This window comes from Berghia stephanieae, chromosome 3 (assembly GCF_034508935.2).
Source record: "Berghia stephanieae isolate SIO BIC M18660-M18661 chromosome 3, UCSD_Bste_1.3, whole genome shotgun sequence".
In the NCBI taxonomy this organism is placed as follows: Eukaryota; Metazoa; Mollusca; class Gastropoda; order Nudibranchia; family Aeolidiidae; genus Berghia; species Berghia stephanieae.
Window position 1 is genome coordinate 14,679,082 of NC_088362.1, and position 17,777 is coordinate 14,696,858.

The 17,777-nt window shown below is 37.4% G+C and overlaps 2 protein-coding genes across 2 annotated transcripts in view; both read left to right on the forward strand.

Moving 5' to 3' along the window:
- Positions 1–5,005: 5,005 nt before the first annotated feature.
- LOC144967188 (C-type mannose receptor 2-like) lies at positions 5,006–12,021 on the forward strand. Its single transcript, XM_078904118.1, has 2 exons — positions 5,006–5,156; positions 11,219–12,021. Exons 1-2 carry the CDS (start codon positions 5,117–5,119, stop codon positions 11,995–11,997), a joined length of 819 nt encoding a protein of 272 aa, XP_078760244.1. The 5' UTR covers positions 5,006–5,116; the 3' UTR covers positions 11,998–12,021.
- Positions 12,022–14,810: 2,789 nt separating this feature from the next.
- The window catches only part of LOC144967189 (C-type mannose receptor 2-like), a 4,516-nt gene continuing 1,549 nt past the window's right edge, over positions 14,811–17,777 (forward strand). Inside the window, exon 1 of the mRNA XM_078904119.1 lies at positions 14,811–14,966. Coding sequence (XP_078760245.1) covers positions 14,927–14,966 — 40 coding nt within the window. The 5' untranslated portion in view covers positions 14,811–14,926. The remainder of the gene's footprint in view (positions 14,967–17,777) is intronic.

Here is a 17,777-nt window from a genome sequence, read left to right on the forward strand (position 1 = left end):
ATAAAGAATGCTCATAAAATCAACGTGTACATATTATTCATTTTCAAATTCGCAAATAATGAGCAACCATTTCATGGCGAAAAGTGAAGTGAGTCGTGTTCGTTCGCTTATGGATGTCGTGTTCGTCGTAAGCTACCAACGATATTTCGATGCTCGACGTCGCGCTGGGAGACGTCACGAGCAAAGTAAGGAAATTGAAGAATGGGGTCCCTCAGGGGTCGGTACTTGCGCCAATGTTGTTTAACGTTTACATTAGCGATATGCCGAACACTTCCTCCCTGAGGCTGGGATACGCAGACGACTGGGCACTCGTTACTCAGAGTAAAGTGTGGACCCGTCTCGAGAGCGCATTCAGCGAGGACGTCCCAGACTCAAATCCTACTTTGACAAGTGGTACCTGAAGATGAACACTTCAAAAACCGTGGCCACTGCATTTCACTTATGCAGTGGTTGGCACACCCGCATACTGAATGTCCTAGTCGGGGACCAGCCACTTCCATATGAGCCGCATCCAAAATATTTAGGGGTGACGTTGGATCGCAGCCTTACCTATCGGGTACATCTCGAAGGGGTTGCCCGGAAGATAGAGAAGCGGAATAGTCTTCTGAGGAAGCTGGCGGGATCGACTTGGGGCGCTCCTGAGAACGTCCGCCTTGGCACTATGCTATTCCACCGCGGAGTATTGCGCTCCAGTGTGGGGTAGAAGCAGAAACGTTGAGAAGGTGGATGTAAAACTTCGCAAGTCGATGCACATAGTGTCAGGAACGCTAGCAACAACCCCTAGAGAATGGGGCCCGATAATGGCAGCGATCCAGCCCCCCGATGTCCGAAGGGAGACGATTACGGAAAACTGGCTGAATAAGATCAAAGAGAGAGGGAATGGGGATACCCCTCTGATGCGCATAATGGACGGTGCCCCCGTTTCGAGCCGAAATAAGTCCCGGCAACCCTTATACGCAGAATCCCTGACTACGGACAGAGCTGCACATACGAGATGGAAGTCGGTTTGGACGAATTCAATCCCTCGTGGGGGCGGGGACCTACACTCCTCTAAGCTTGGTGAGAAGTTGCCAGGCTTTGATACCAGTAAGAGGAGACACTGGGTAGCTGCGAATCGGCTTCGGTCGAGGAGCTGCCTAACGGCAAGTGCGTTACATCGGTGGGGTCTAACTTCCTGTCCAATATGTCCACGCTGTGGGCAAGAACCCGAGACGACAGAGCATCTTGTCGAAAGGTGTGTTGTGACGATGCTACCAGGCGGTTCGCGACGGTGCACGAATGCGGATCGGACTTTGCTGATTGGGTCGATCGTCATAACATAATAGTGTGAACCATAAGAGGCTGCTGCTGATGCTCGACATCTTTTGAGTAGACGACGTACTGCACCATTGTATCACATCCTCCTCCAGTTACAATGCGCGCGCGCGCAACACACACACACACACACACACACACACGCGCGCGCGCCCAAACAAACAAACAGAGAGAGAGAGAGAGAGAGAGAGAGAGAGAGAGAGAGAGAGAGAGAGAGAGAGAGAGAGAGAGAGAGAGAGGGAGACTTACCTCATCATGTGTGAACTAGCAGGAACTCCTCCTCCTCCTCCTCCTCCTTCTTCTTCTTCTTCTTCTTCTTCTTCTTCTTCTTCTTCTTCTTCTTCTTCTTCTTCTTCTTCTTCTTCTTCTTCTTCTTCTTCTTCTTCAAATCACATCATCATCACCGCCGCCACCACCACTACCACCACCACCACCACCACCACCACCACCACCACCACCATCATCATCATCATCATCATCATCACCATCATCATCATCATCATCATCATCATCATCATCATCATCATCATCATCAACATCATTCATAATCATAATTAAATAGTACTGCTTTATTAATTATTCTTTATGTAACAGGGAAATTGATACAATCGATTTTATTTAGCAGTCTTGTATTACTACAACGATAATTTATGACAAACTAACTAGACTAGCCATGTAAAACGCTTGATTAATCGGGCGCTTGGTACGCCTATTCCGAGCGCAATTAATAATTATGGGCCTGATTTGATTTAACATTGTTGTAATGGACAATAGTTTGCAATGGTTTGAGTTTGAGATTATTTCCATTACAACAACAAAGAGACCAAAGCAATTTGGGTTATCAGACCTAAGTAGGCTACACGTCGGTCGGAAGAATATTTAATTTAAAATAGCTAGATTGATAAATGTGATTAAAATCCCCCCCCCCCCCCCTCCACCTCTTCATCCTCCTGGCAAACAACATCCCCGACACCACTGTCACCCACCACGAACTACGCAGTACTTTACAAAACTCATAGAATTCTAATTCAAGACAATATTATCATCGCGGTACAATGGCGATTAATTATTACTAAATTGTTTTCCTATTGGGCACAATCGTGACTTGAGGACTGGTGACATTCTACGATTCTTATCACTTATCAGTAGTGAACTAAATTTTATGTTGTTTATGTGTGCTCTTTGTCATTTGACAGGACGCATAGATTTGTTTTAAAAAGTCCAAACATTAAGTTTAAATTTAACAATAATGATGGTGATGATGATGATAGTAATGATGATAATAATAATAATAATAATAATAATAATAATAATAATAATAATAATAATAATAATAATAATAATAATAATGATAATAATAATGATGATGATGGTGATGATGATGATGATGACGACGATGAAGATGATGATGATGATGATTAGTTAGTAACAAACAATCAACCAAAAAGATGAACAAGCAAAAATCACAAAAATCACAAAAATCACAAAAATACAAAGAAGAAATTAAAATTTTAAAAGATTAAAAAAAATATAGGCCATATTATGAAGAAAAGAAAAGAAAATATACAACCAATAAAAGAAAAACAAACAAACCCGCATCTATAATTGAGATCCACTGTCATATCAATTATGATTCTTTTAAATCACCAAAAGAGAAAACGCACCATTTTGATTGCAATCAATTGTCGACGTTATCTTCCTGTCGTTAATTGACAAATTTCATCGACGTACTTATAACATTTAGAAGTTTCGATTAAATAACAGAAATTATTAACAAGTTCAGTAGTCTAAGTGCTTAAGATTATCAAAACATCAAAGTTCAAAGTTCAAAGTTCAAAGTTCTCCTTTTAGCGAAGAAATAGATAACAAGGTAAAATTGAATGTAAGCTTCAATTCAATATACGAAAACAGATGAAATGGACGTTTCGGGTTTCCCCTTTATCAACAAAACAGGATGAATGAAACACTGCAGACGAATGAAATAATGTGGTAGTGGCGTTGTTAAGATGAATAAAAATCAGCTCACCAGTCATCCATGTTAAAAATATAGAAGACTTAAGAAAAAATTCAGTTGTATAAAATGACGTGTATTGTGGCGGGATGGACTGTGTAGAGAGAATTAAAGTTATAGCCATGAATATAAATCTAGGAGTTCATTTCTTTTCTTTACGGTGCCTAAATAAATTTTCATACTCAAAAGTTCAAATTTCATATCATTTTAATTCCAAATACACTTTTCGGAGTCAGATAATACCGTTTTGAGATGATGGATCACAAATTATGAGAAAGGAACTAAAGAGTCCAGTTTTCAGAAAGATAATACAGAAATTAGAGAAAGTCGTAGTTTTCAGTGGTAATAATATTGTAGGCATTATAACTATCTTTAAAAATTACCAATTTGTATTTCAATACATTAAATTGATGCTTTAAACTCCTTTTTTATTATTATTAGCTCTGGCAATAAAACTTTGTTTTAAAGAAGTTTATTGAATTTAAGATCTAGAGCAATTGTCACTTAGGACCCGAAAATCCAAAGCTCTACTAAATATTCGTAGTCGTAGTCAGGTTTGATAATATGATTTTAACAATAGAGCTTAGAGCTTTTATATAGCGCAATAACCACTAAATGTGCCCAAAGCGCTTTACAAATAGTCCCTGACTAACGTAACATATAGAACGAGACATGACGCCTGTTAGGCGATATTACAATTTTTCCAACAGAGACAACACTGTTGACGGCCAGGTACTCCTTTTACACCTGAGTACAGCGAGGGAATGTGAGTAAAGAGTCTTTTCCAAGGACTCAACTATACCCAGAACAAGGCTCGAACCCAGGACCTTCCGAAAGTGAATGCCATACCATAAGACCATAATATAGCCGCACAATCTCATGTTTAGTATTCGGTTTTGTCAGATCGCTTCGAAAAATGGAGACAAAAATGTGTGGGAATATTCCAGGTGATTGATCGGCAGCACTAAGATAAACATCTGAACAAGTGTGTATGAAATGTACCAGACAAAGCAAGAAAGAAAAATACAACACACACACACACACACACACACACACACACACATAATATATATAATATATATATATATATTTATATATATATATATCGAGAGAGAGAGAGAGAGAGAGAGAGAGAGAGAGAGAGAGAGAGAGAGAGAGAGAGAGAGAGAGAGAGAGCAAGGGAAAAAATCAAAACCGGAATGCACTTGTGGACCAACAATTCGAAATTCAAGGAATCATCTAAATCCTATCACTTGAAATTATATCTAGAACCTCTTTCATTTACGGACCAATAATTCGAAATTGAAGGAATCGTCTAAAACCCACCACTTATCTGATGAAATTATACCTAGGCCATCTATCAATCATTGTCACATAAAAACAAGGAGGTTAGACCGATAAAAATAGATCACATTTAGTGAAACTAGCATTAACAACCCCCTCCCCCCCCCCCACCCCCCCAAAAAAAAAACAACAACAAAAAACAAAAAACAAAAATAAAACAAAACAACCCCAAACAAACACAAAAAAACCCCATCAAAATACAACAAACAAAAACAACAAAGTTAAAAACCAAAACAAATCCAACGAACAACAACCAAAAAACAAAAACAAAACAAAACCCCAAAAAAACAACAAAAAACAAAAACCCGGCTTATCAGTGATTACTGTGTACTTTACCCCCACCAGAAAGGAACTACTGAATATCAAAGGAGCGTCAAAAGTTTAGTTTAAACCAGATACATATTGATTTGCGAAGGAACTGTTGATTGTCTGCCTGATCTGCTCACCATGTTGTGGTTTATTTTAGCAAGCATCACGATCTTACACGGTAATTCCATATTATGATATGTTCACATCTACTATTTATTGAAAATGAAATGCAATATTCAAGTCAACATTATAATTGATAGCCGAATTCATTGATCTAGTTTTTATTCTAACAGTAAAGACATCTAGATGCTGATGGAGTGTTTCTTATTTTTTTTTAGTTATATTGTGTCATAGATCTCTTCCTGCTTGGATAAAGATAGAATGACTTTCGAGTCATATGTAGTAATTTAAAACGTATTTGTCGAGAGAGAGAGAGAGAGAGAGAGAGAGAAAGAGAGAGAGAGAGAGAGAGAGAGAGAGAGAGAGAGAGAGAGAGAGCGAGAGAGGAAGAGATAACAGAAGAGAGAGAGAGAGAGAAAGAGAGAGAGAGAGAGAGAGAGAGAGAGAGAGAGAGAGAGAGAGAGAGAGAGAGAGAGGTGTGTGAAAAAGAGGAATGCTGGGTTTTATCAGTCGCGGCGATCTATTTGTTGATTTGTGCCATGCACCACCTCTATTTTCATGTATAGAAATAAATACATTATTTATAACAATAATTAAGATACTGCCTTTTGTCAAAGCGTTTTTATCTGTATTGTTTTGTCCACATCAAGTTGCCCAACCATTTTACATTACAATTGATAGCCTAATTCATTGATCTGGTTTTCATTCTACTGGTGCAGTTGCTGATTTAGTGTTTCCTATTTTTTAGTTATATTGTGTCATATATCTCTTCCTGCACCACCTCTGTTTTCATGTATAGAAATTAAAACATAATTTTAAAAAAATAATTAAGATACTGCCTTTTGTCAAAGCCTTTTTATCTGTATTGTTTAGTCCACATCACGTTGCCCAACCATTTTCGTAACACGGTCTTTAATATTGTAAGTTGTTCTTCCTGCTGTTTCCACCATTGACCGCATTTTGGCTTTTTATTTTATTGCAAAATACCCATATCAAGCAATAAGTGCATAGGTCAGAATACTTTTGACCAAACTGTTATGGACCAGTTTCAATTTTTTCTTACTCACCTCAAATTTACAAAGTTGTCCTGCTATGTCCAGTCTTTGGTTGATCTTTTTACATATTATGTTGTCTGTATGAGTCTTACATTTTAACTTGCCATCGATTGTCATTCCCAGATACTTATAGTTTCTCTCCACTGCCAGTTTGACATCGTCATGTATTGTTGATTTTCATTAAAATATAGATCTTGTGGGTTAAATCAATGTAAAATAAGTTTGGTCTCTTGTGCTTTACAATGTTTATGCTGCCCATTTCTAGTTTAGCCACACTGATAGATGGCCGGGGTTGGGTCCCGGAATTTTACAACAACCCACTGTGCCGGCCCTTTAAAAAAGCTGTCACAATGTTGTCATGAAATTTGTGGAACATACATATTTGAGTCAGTTTGCCGTTAAAATGTTCATACTCCATTTTTAGTAATTAATTGTCAACTTCCTGTGTTCCAAACTCAAATCATTATCGTTTTTGGATTATGGGCGGGTATCAAAAACCTTGATTTTTATTGTTTTCACTTTTTAAACTCAATCTTTAAAAAAAGAAGTCTGTGTATTGTTCTGTGTGTAGCCGAGATAAGGTAGTTTGTCCGCGGTCACGACGTGTGACCACGCTCAGGTCGATCATGAAACACGCACGTTTACATGCATGAAGTCTAGAGCGTGACCGGGAAATTTTGCAAGCCAGTTAGATTATTTTTAGGGGGGGGGGGGGGGTGTCTTTTTCTTCATCTACCAATAAAATTTAAATTTTAAAAAAAATGAGGTCTCGTTTTCAGGTGGCATGATTCTAATTATTGCTGTGCCATCTGCTAATTTTATAATGACACAATCTTCGGTGTGTTTGATGTAGTCATTTGTAGAGTAGGCGAGCTCACACATCCTTGAGGACAGCCATTACTCAGGCTTTTATGGTGGTAAAGGTATTTTTTGTACTTGACTTGTGGTCTTCTCGTGAGGAAATTTTGGTACCAGTTTTTAAGAAATGTGCTCACCCCCATGTCAGGTGATTTTAGGACAATATGATTGAATCTATGGCATTAAAGGCCAAAGAAATTTTTTTTAAATCGTTGATGGCAGCACCCGTGAAATTGAAATGACTTCAATTGCATTTACTCTCAAAAGAAATTCATTAATCGAGGATAAGTTCTAATTTAAAAAAGATAAATACCTACGGGTAAACTAAGAAAGTTTCCGGCCTTATTTATGCATTAATCTGTTTAAAATAGAACGGGCCAAATCATGGTAGGCCCTTTGGCAAGGCCGAGTACCCATCAGCCACCCTGTGCTTGGGCTACAATATAAACTGGAGAAGCGAACTTCATCAGCCTTGGTTGGTAATCGTCAAGGAAAAGACCACTCTAAACAAACAAAAAAATGGGTAGAACGGACTCAAGAGCCCTGGAAGGCAACCAACCAGTCTAGGAGTGACTCTCTAAACAATCCTGGCCCTCCAAGTCTGGGGGTTGAGCACAGGGCTAACGACCCGATCTCAGAAAAAAAAACCCAAACACTGTTACAGACACTGACACAGGAACGAAGAACTATAAAAAGGTAGGAGAGAAGCAATATCACAGAAGTCTGGATCGGCAGTTCACAAATCGACGGAACTGGTTACTCAGAGCACTGTATATATGACGGGTGGTGGTCAAATTCGAGAGGAAGCCAGCATACAGACACCATTGTCTCTTCTTCACCCAAACAAAGCATTCTACTGGGAACCTGGAATGTTACGACATTCTACCAAACGATCAAGCCAGCACAGGCCACAAGTGAAATGAATAAATATCGGTTGGACATGATGGCATTATGCGAGTACGGTGGACTGACAATGGCCATTGAAATCTTACAACAGGGCATACAATTATTTACTCAGGTAGAAGAGATGAACTACATTTAAACAGCGTCGCTCTTCTATTATCAAAAATGCAAGAAAGACTCTGATAGAATGGAAGCCAATGGGTGAGCGATTGATTAAGACAAGATTCAACTCAAAATATGCTATATTGATAGTAACTGTTTGTTATGCCCCACAAGAGGACAAGAATGAGGAAGAGAAAGAAAGCTTTTATGATAAGTAAAATCAAACAGTACAAGAGACTCCAGAGTATGAATTAATTATAATGATTGGTGACCTCAACGAGATAATGAAACAAGAGAACAAACTTATGGGAAAGAAGATTTACTACAAGAGACGAATGACAACGGTGAACGATCGATAGAATTCTGTGAAGACAACAAGCTAATAATTGGATGCACCCTTTTCATACATAAAAATTACACGAGTACATTAGGATTTCACTTATGGTAATACAAAAAAACCAAATCAATCATAAAGGTAGATGTTAAACTTCGCGAGTCAATGCACATAGTTCCAGGAACGCTCGCAAGTCGGTGCACATACTGTTAGGAACGCTGACAACAACGCCTAGAGAACGGGGCACGATAATGGCAGAATTCCAGCTCCCCAATGTCCGGAGGGAAACGATTACGGTAAACTGGCTTAATAAGATCAAAGAAAGAGGGAATGGGGATACCCCTCTCAAACGGCGCCCCCGTTTCGAGCCGAAATAAGTCCCGGCAACCCTTGTACGCAGCTTCCCTGACTACGAACAGAGATGCATAATATACGAGATGGAAGTCGGTTTGGACGAGTCCAATCCCTCGAGGGGCGGGGACATACACTCCCGAAACTAGGTGAGAGGTTGCCCGGCTTCTTCACCAGTAAGAGGAGACAATGGGTAGTAGCGAATCGGCTTCGGTGGAGAACCTGCCTAACGGCAAAATTGCTTCATCAATGGGGACTTTCCACCTGTCCAACATGTACCCGATGTGAGAAAGAACCTGAAACCGCAGAGCATCTAGTTGAACGGTGTGTTGTGACGAAGCTTCCGGTCAATTCAAGGTCGCTTAAAAGAAGAGTACTCAACACTAGACAAAAGCATTTTTAAAAATCTGAACGACAGGACAAGAAAAAGTATTATGACATGATTGTTGATAGAGCTAAGAAAGCAAACCAAAGACAAGATATGAGAACGCTGTACCAGGCATCCAAAATGCTGTCGAAAGACTTCCAGAATTGTGATCTACTGTAAAAGATTCAGAAGGAAATTTACTACCTGGAGTATTAAAGTAAATGGAAAGAACATATCGAAACTGTATTGAACAGATCATCACCAAGACTACGTACAAACATCAGACCTGCACTAAAATATCTACAAATCAGTACAGAATCCCAAACCACCGAAGAAATAAAAAGTGCAATCGAAAGTCTCAACACAGGCAAAGGAAAATCACCACCAAATCAAAGCTACGTCTCTTCAAAACAAATGTTCTATCTGTTCTGCTTTATGGATCCGAATCATGGAAACTGACAGACACCATCTCCAACAAACTAAATGCATTCCAAAACAATGCCTAAAAAGGATCCTGAGAATATTTTGGTCAAAAGTAATTTCAAACAAAGAGCTGGCTAAATGCACACACATTGATACAGTATCTGAAGCTGTAAAGAACAGAAGGTGGAAATGGCCTGGACATGTTCCTAGAATGGATCCGAGTGCCATTCCCAGGATAGCCCTCAGTTGGACCCCCCCGATGGAACGAGAAGAAAGGGCAGCCCGCTGGAGACCTGAAGGGGGATCGAAAGAGAAATTATGAACGCTAGTGGATGGTCTTGGGGACAGATGACAAAAACGGCCTACAACCGAGAAAGATGGCATTCCACCGCGTGAGCCTTATGTGCTGATCAAGCACCAAGGAGATAAGTAAGTAAGTAATTATGGACCATTTACTGATATAGGAATCGGATAAATTCCAGATCGGAGGCTCAAGAGAACTTTAAAAATAAAAATAAAAGCTGACTTTCCTCATTCAAGGCTATAGACAATGTGCAAGGAAATGTAAATCACAGGATCCTGTTTACCCTTTCCATATTCCTTGGTATCAAATATGATGTACTTTGACTCCGTTCAAATAATTTCATTGTAACACCTTTACCGACTTATAATCCTAAACAGAACTACTAATACTTTGCGCTTAGCCAAAATACTCATAACATCGGCCAGCCGGATATAACGTACTAACACACAAAACTATATGTAACCTTGAACGTTTATAGTTTGATTGATAGAATTTAGTGAGAACAATTAATAAAAATGGCTGACTAAAACAATAACAAATAGCTGAGTGACGTCAACTTTGTTCCTTCTATAAAAGATAGCAATATCCAATGGTAATTTTGCCACTTAATGATTATAATCCGTTCCAAGTACCGTGCTCACGGAATATCGCAAATTCCCCTAAAGTTACGAAATATGATCCTATGATTTCTTGCATACGGGCTTATAATTTAAGTGACATTACGAATTTTGAATATCGATGATGATAGACCAAACAGTTTTCTCACAATGCTGAATTCCTTTGATCTTTTAATCGTTTGCACTAAAATATGAATCAAATTTTAAAATGTCTACAGTAATGGTGTGTTGAGTGTCTTTCTCGTGGGGAAAATATTCGCAATAGAGTTGCATTCATGGCGTAGCTTAGCAAATAATTTTGGGTTGTTTTAAATAGTGTAACAATAGATATCATTTTAAATAGTACTTAGCAGTGTTGAAAAAAAGCTCACAGCGTTTATAATTTATCTCTTCCCTGGTGGAGAACGGACATGCAATATATTGGAAAACACAAGGGACCCGTTAGGTGCATATACGGTTTTGGGACAAAGACATTGATTTTAATCTATTGAATATGGTTTGTAAATGATTTCTCTGAAAAAAATAATTGGAAATATACCGCACAGTAATAGATAATATTATAATTTTCTGTAATGGTGCTGCAGTAGCTTTGTCTTCCCACGGGGTTTGGGCGTTTTTTTTGTTTTGATTTGTTTTGAATAGTTGAGTTATTAGTATTATTATGTTATTTATTTAATTATCATTATATTTCTTTTCTTTGGTTTAAAATTTATTTTTTAACAGTGACAAGAGTTTTTGCAAAACAATGGAATAAGATAATGATTAATATTTTTTATTTTGCTCTGTCACTTTTCATCCCAATCCAGTATCTGCTATTTCTAAGGATTACTGTCCAAACTCTATCCCTACAGACAAGTGGACTCAGGTTTATGGGAATAAATGTTACCGATTTGAGCTCGATATTATGATGGAATATAGGGATGCTGAGATTTACTGCGATAGAAGAGGTGGAAATTTGGTCATGATTAAATCTAAAGAAATCAACGACTACATAGCTAAAGAGCTATCAGAAACATTTGATTCTCATAAAGAGTCATGGATTGGTTTAAATGACATAATGGAGGAGAATACATTTGAGTGGGTAGATGGGACTAAAATGGAATACAACAATTTTGAATTAGACGAGGGAACTCGAAAAGTCTTCTTAAATCTAATCAGGCACAAAATTGAAGATTGTGTGGCCATTGACATGAGCAGTGACGGAAAATGGAGGGACTATAAGTGCAATGATAACATTTTTGTGGACGAGCACAAGAGCTTCATATGCGAATTTCCAATCAATATACCCGAGACAACCCCAACACCAACAACGACTTCAACAACCACTTCAACAACCACCACAACAAGCACAACTACTCCTGCACCTACAACAGTTTGTCCTGAACTCATCTGTACCAAGGACTGTGGTATGAGTGGATTCAAATTGGACAGTAATGACTGCACCATATGTGAATGTGAAGGTACAATTCCGGATGGATCAGCAACGAAGAAGCCTTGTAAAGACCTTGAATGCCAATTAGTATGCGGTATGGACGGGTACAAGAGTGATGATGATGGTTGTATGCTTTGTGAATGTGATAATTAAAATAAAAGTGACCCGAATATAAAACTAGGAGTTGATTTCTATTCTTTATGGTGCCTAAATACACTTTCATGCTCAAAAGTTTAAATTTCATATCATTTTAATTCCAAATACACTTTTCGGAGTCAGATAATACCGTTTTGAGATGATGGATCACAAATTATGTGAAATAAACTAAAGATTCTAGTTTTCAGAAAGATAATACAGACCTGCCTACTTGAAATTTTTAAAAAAGTCGGAATTGTCAGTGGTAATAACATAGGGGAGATCTGAATTATTTAAATAAATTATCTATTTATATTTAATGTATTTATCAATACATTAAATTAATGCTTTAAACTCCTTTTTTATATTATTAGCTCTGGCAACAAAACTTTGTTTTAAAGAAATTTATTGAATTTAAGATCTAGAACAATTGTCACTTAAGCCCCGAAAATCCATAGATCTACGAAATTTTTGTAATAGTAGGTAGGTCTGATGATATGATTTTAACAATAGAGCTTATAGCTTTTATATAGCGCAATAACCACTAAATGTACTCAGAGCGCTCTACAAATGGTCCCTGACCAACAGCAACACGTAACATATAGAACGAGACATGACGCCTTTAGGCGATATTACAATTTTTCCAACAGAGACAACACTATTTACGGCTAGGTACTCATTTTACACCTGAGTACGGCGAGAGAATATGAGTAAAGAGTCTTTTCCAAGTACTCAACTATACCCAGAACAAGGCTCGAACCCAGGACCTTCCAATCCGAAAGTGAGTGTCATACCATAAGACCACATAGCCGCACAATCTCATGTTTAGTATTCGGTTTTGCCAGATCGCTTCGAAAAATGGAGACAAAAATGTGTGGGAATGTTCCAGGTGATTGATCAGGAGCTTTGCATTTCAACACTAAGATAAACATCTGAATAAGTGTGTTTGAAATGTACAAGACAAAGCAAGAAATTGTAATTTAAAAAAAAAAAAAAAAAAAAAAAAACAATCCAAAAGAAATAGTCTACCTAGACTGGGGATCGAACCTGACACATTCTGATTACCGGTTAGCTGTGCTACCATTACACCATAGAGTCTCCCGATAGTTGGGAAAATGTTAATACATATATTATTCTTCAACATTAAGAAAGAGGGAGCGTGTGTGTCTGTGTGTGTGTGTGTGTGTGTCTGTGTGTGTGAGAGAGAGAGAATATGAGAGAGAAGGGGAGAAAGAGGGGGGGGGGGGATATAGAAAGAGAGAGAAAGAAAGAAATAGAGAGAGAGAGGAAGAGAGAGAGAGAGAGAGAGAGAGGAAGAGAGAGAGAGAGAGAGAGAGAGAGAGAGAGGGAGAGAGAGAGGGGGTGGGAAGAGAAAGAAAGAGAAATAAATTAAATATATTTTATATATATATATATATATATATATATATATATATATATATATATATATATTATACACCACACACACATTAAATAATATCACTAAATATAATATATATATATATATATAGAATATATATAGAGAGAGAGAGAGAGAGAGAGAGAAGAGAGAGGATATATACATTTATATATATATATATATTAATATATATATATATATCCCCTCTCTCTCTCTCTCGTTATACACACACACACACATATATATATATATATATATATATATATATATATATATATATATATATAGAGAGAGAGAGAGAGAGAGAGAGAGAGAGAGAGAGAGAGAGAGATAGTCGTCGGTTCTTCAGGAAGTGTTTATCGATGAGTGCAAGGAACTTTCTGCCGATATTTGAAGTGGCTACGTTGTTGAATTGCGGGTTGAATCATATTATGCTCCTTTTTCTGTTTTGCTTAGGGATTGTTGCTAATCTACACCAAGTTGATTTCTTGGACACAACCCTCTGCCTCAAAACTAACACGTACAAACCATATAAGAAACCCAACAGCGCCCCACCATACATCCACAAATACTCCAACCACCCACCTACGATAATAAAACGAATACCTACAATAATAGAACAACGACTAAACAACCTCTCTTCAAATGAAGCCATATTCAATGAAACAAACAAAAAAAAAAAAAAACACTATGAAAAGGCACTCAAACAGAGCGGCCACACATCAACACTGAAATACAAAGATGTGATACACGGAACAACACCTAAGCAAAAGAGAAAAAGGAACATAATATGGTTCGACGCGCCATTCAACAAAGCAGCCACTTCAAATATAGGCAAAAAGTTCCTCGCACTCATCGATAAACACTTCCCGAAGAACCATTGACAGCATTAAATAATCAACAGAAACAACTTATATATATATATATATATATATATATATATATATATATATATATAATATATATATATTTACATATATATATATAATATTATATATTTATACACACAAATAATATATATATATTATATATATATATGAGAAGAGAGAGGAGAGAGAGAGAGAGAGGAGAGAGAGAGAGAGAGAGAGAGAAGGAGGAGGGGGGGGGGGGGGTAGAGACAAAAATGACAACCAGAATGCATTTGTGGACCAATAATTCGAAATTGAAGGAACCTTCTAAAACACACCACTTATCTGAGGAAATTATATCGAGACCGTCTATCAATCAGTGTCACATAAAAACAAGGAGGTTAGACCGATAAAAATAGATCAAATTTAGTGTAAATAGCATTAACAAACACAAAAACAACCCCAAGCAAACACAAGAGCACCCACCAAATATGCAACAACAAAAAATCAAAATTAATCCAACGAACAACAAAGTAAAACAAAAAAAAAGAAAACAACAGAAAAATTAACCCGGCTTATCTGTGATTACAGTGAACTTTACCCCATGAGAAAGAAACTACTGCAAATCGAAACGTTTGTTTAAACCAGATACATTTTTATTTGCAAAGGAGCTTTTGACTGTCTGCCTGATCTGCTCACCATGTTGTGGTTTATTATAGCAAGCATCACGATCTTACACGGTAATTCCATATTATGATATGTTCACATCTGCTACTTCTTGAAAATGAAATGCAATATTCAAGTAAACATTTTAATTGATAGCCGAATTCATTGATCTAGTTTTCATTTAATAGTGCAGATGATGATTTAGTGTTTCTTACGTTTTAGTTATATTGTGTCATAGATCTCTTCCTTATTAGATAAAGATGGAATGACTTTCGCGAAATATGTAGATTTTCAAAACGTATTATGTGGAGACAGGGAGAGAGAGAGAGAGAGAGAGAGAGAGAGAGAGAGAGAAAGAGTGTGTGTGTGTGTGTGAGAGAGAGAGAGAGAGAGGGGGGGGGGAGGAAGAGATATCAGAAGAGATAGATAGATAGATAGATAGATAAATAGATAGAGAAAGAGAGAGAGAGAGAGCGGGAGATAGATAGATAGATAGATAGATAGATAGATAGATAGATAGATGAGAGAGAGAGAAAGGATGAGATATCAGAAGAGATAGATAGATAGATAGATAGATAGATAGATAGATAGATAGACAGATAGAGAGAGAGAGAGCGGGAGAGAGAGATAGATAGATAGATAGAGAGAGAGAGAGAGAGAGAGAGAGAGAGAGAGAGAGAGAGAGAGATGTGAAAAAAGGAATGCTGTGTTATCAGTCACTGGAATCTATTTGTTGATTTGGTGCCATGCACTACCTCTATTTTCATGCATAGAAATAAAAATATAATCTTTTTTTTAATGATTAAGATACTGCCTATTGTCAAAGCCTTTTTATCTGTATTGTTTTGTCCCTATCACGTTGCCCAACCATTTTCGTAACACTGTCTTTAATATTGTAAGTTGTCCTTCCTGCTGATTCCATCATTGACCGCATTTTGGCTTTTTATTTTGTTGAAAAACACCCATATCAAGCACTAAGACCATAGGTCATGATACTTTTGACCAAACTGTTGTGGACCATTTTCAATTTTTCCTTACTCACCTCAAATTTACAAAGTTGTCCTACTATGTCAAATCTTTGGTTGATCTTTTTCATGTTTGCCATTCTTGAATTATGTTCACTGTGGAGGGGGGGGGGGTGCTTTGATGGTGTAATAATGTGAAGTATCACTGAATCTAAACTTCTTTAATACCAGATTCCATGTAAGTTTTTTATAGTATAACCTTTTAAAGAAACGGGGTTTTGAAATACAAGATGTGCATATTTAAAATGACATAATTATTGATTTGTATTAAGCAGACTATAAACGTTCAAGGTTACACATATCTTTTAGTGTTGGTCTGTTATACTTTCTGATGGCAATGTTGTGAGCTTCTTAGCCAAGCGCATACTATCCATACATTATTAATGTAAAGATTCCAAAAGTTCACTCATCCCAGACCCTTCGTTTTTTTTATATACCGTAAAGAAGACACATTCCAAATCATGGTACTGGAACCAATGAGAAAAATCGGTTTTATGTCATAACAATTCTAGTATTTGAGCCAAATACAGTATCATTAAAATCCATCAGAAGTTTGTGAAGATATCCACATCAACGCCTGCGAAGGGGTTGTGGAACGGACTATAGCTCCCTATTCCCGTGATCAATCTATAAAACTCTTTCAAGCCTCGTCATCGGGTATTATAACAATGATAATAATAGGTGATCTGGGCCCGCTTTCATGAACGAGGACTAGATTTAGTAATTTACTAGTATGATAAATGACTAGATAGTTAGTCTTAAGCTTTAAAAAAATCTGATTTCATGAACGCTTTCTAGTCTCGGACTAGCTAGTCACTTGCCTCGAAGTGGGCGTTGACTAATTCGACTATTTTGTGCGGGTAACATCACATCTCTACTAGACAAAGACAAGTTAAGATACACCAACTTTCATACTTACAACGCAAAATATTTTCAAAGAGGAAATTACAACACACGTGATATTGACTGTCGACTGTTATAGACTGCAATGATGTCCATCGTCAACTGTCAATTTTATATTTAGAGCAATGTCAGTTTCATTGAGACATCGTGCACCGTGATTGAAATTCAAAGGAATTGAATCAAAAAAATAATTACACAAAATAGAAAGTGTGTTCTGATTAATCACATTATTTCAGTCAATTGCAACAGAACAACTTTTGTCTCGACTACACTTTCTAATCATTTGTATTATTGTTCTTGGACGCAAACCTTTTGATGTCGGAGTCTTTCAGTCACTCTCAATGACCCAGCCGATAGATTCAGTGTTTTTAGTTTTTACATACAAAAATGTGTACTTTCGACTTATCTTATAGATTTCAAAAACCATTGTCATTGGAAACAGGTCATTTTTTGCCTCTGTCATTCGTAACCGAGGTATTTTCTTTCCGAATCGAAACGCACTCAATCTTAAAATAGCTACTATCTTGTTGACGCTATGACGTCACCTAGTAACTAGGCTCAGACTAGATCATGAAGATTGCTTAGGCTAATGAGTAAAATTTAGTCCGAAGGTGCCGTTATTTTAGTCCCGGATTTGCATAGTCAGCTCACATGAAATCCGATTTTTTCAAGTCGTTGACTAAAAGTCAGAGATAGTCAGGGACTAAGCGCTAGTCCGCACTCATGAAAACTGCCCCTGAATCTTTAAGTGCATCTTCTCGGTCAGAGGAGGTGGGTGAGACATGCAAGTAATAATATTATAATGTGATGAACTTTACACGAACAAGACAGTGTAATCCGAAAATGAATACGAAATCGTTTGAGAAAGTCACCCAGTACACAACTAGAAGACCATTTAACTCTCTCACAGTGGGTATCAAGTTTTCTTTAACCGCAATCCAGATCTTTTCGTTTTCA

Excerpts from the sequence above, each read along its gene's own strand:
- LOC144967188 (XM_078904118.1), top strand. The coding sequence starts at position 5,117 with ATGTTGTGGTTTATTTTAGCAAGCATCACGATCTTACACG. Across the intron at positions 5,157-11,218 it reads AAGCATCACGATCTTACACG|TATCTGCTATTTCTAAGGAT; the intron begins GTAATTCCATAT and ends ATCCCAATCCAG.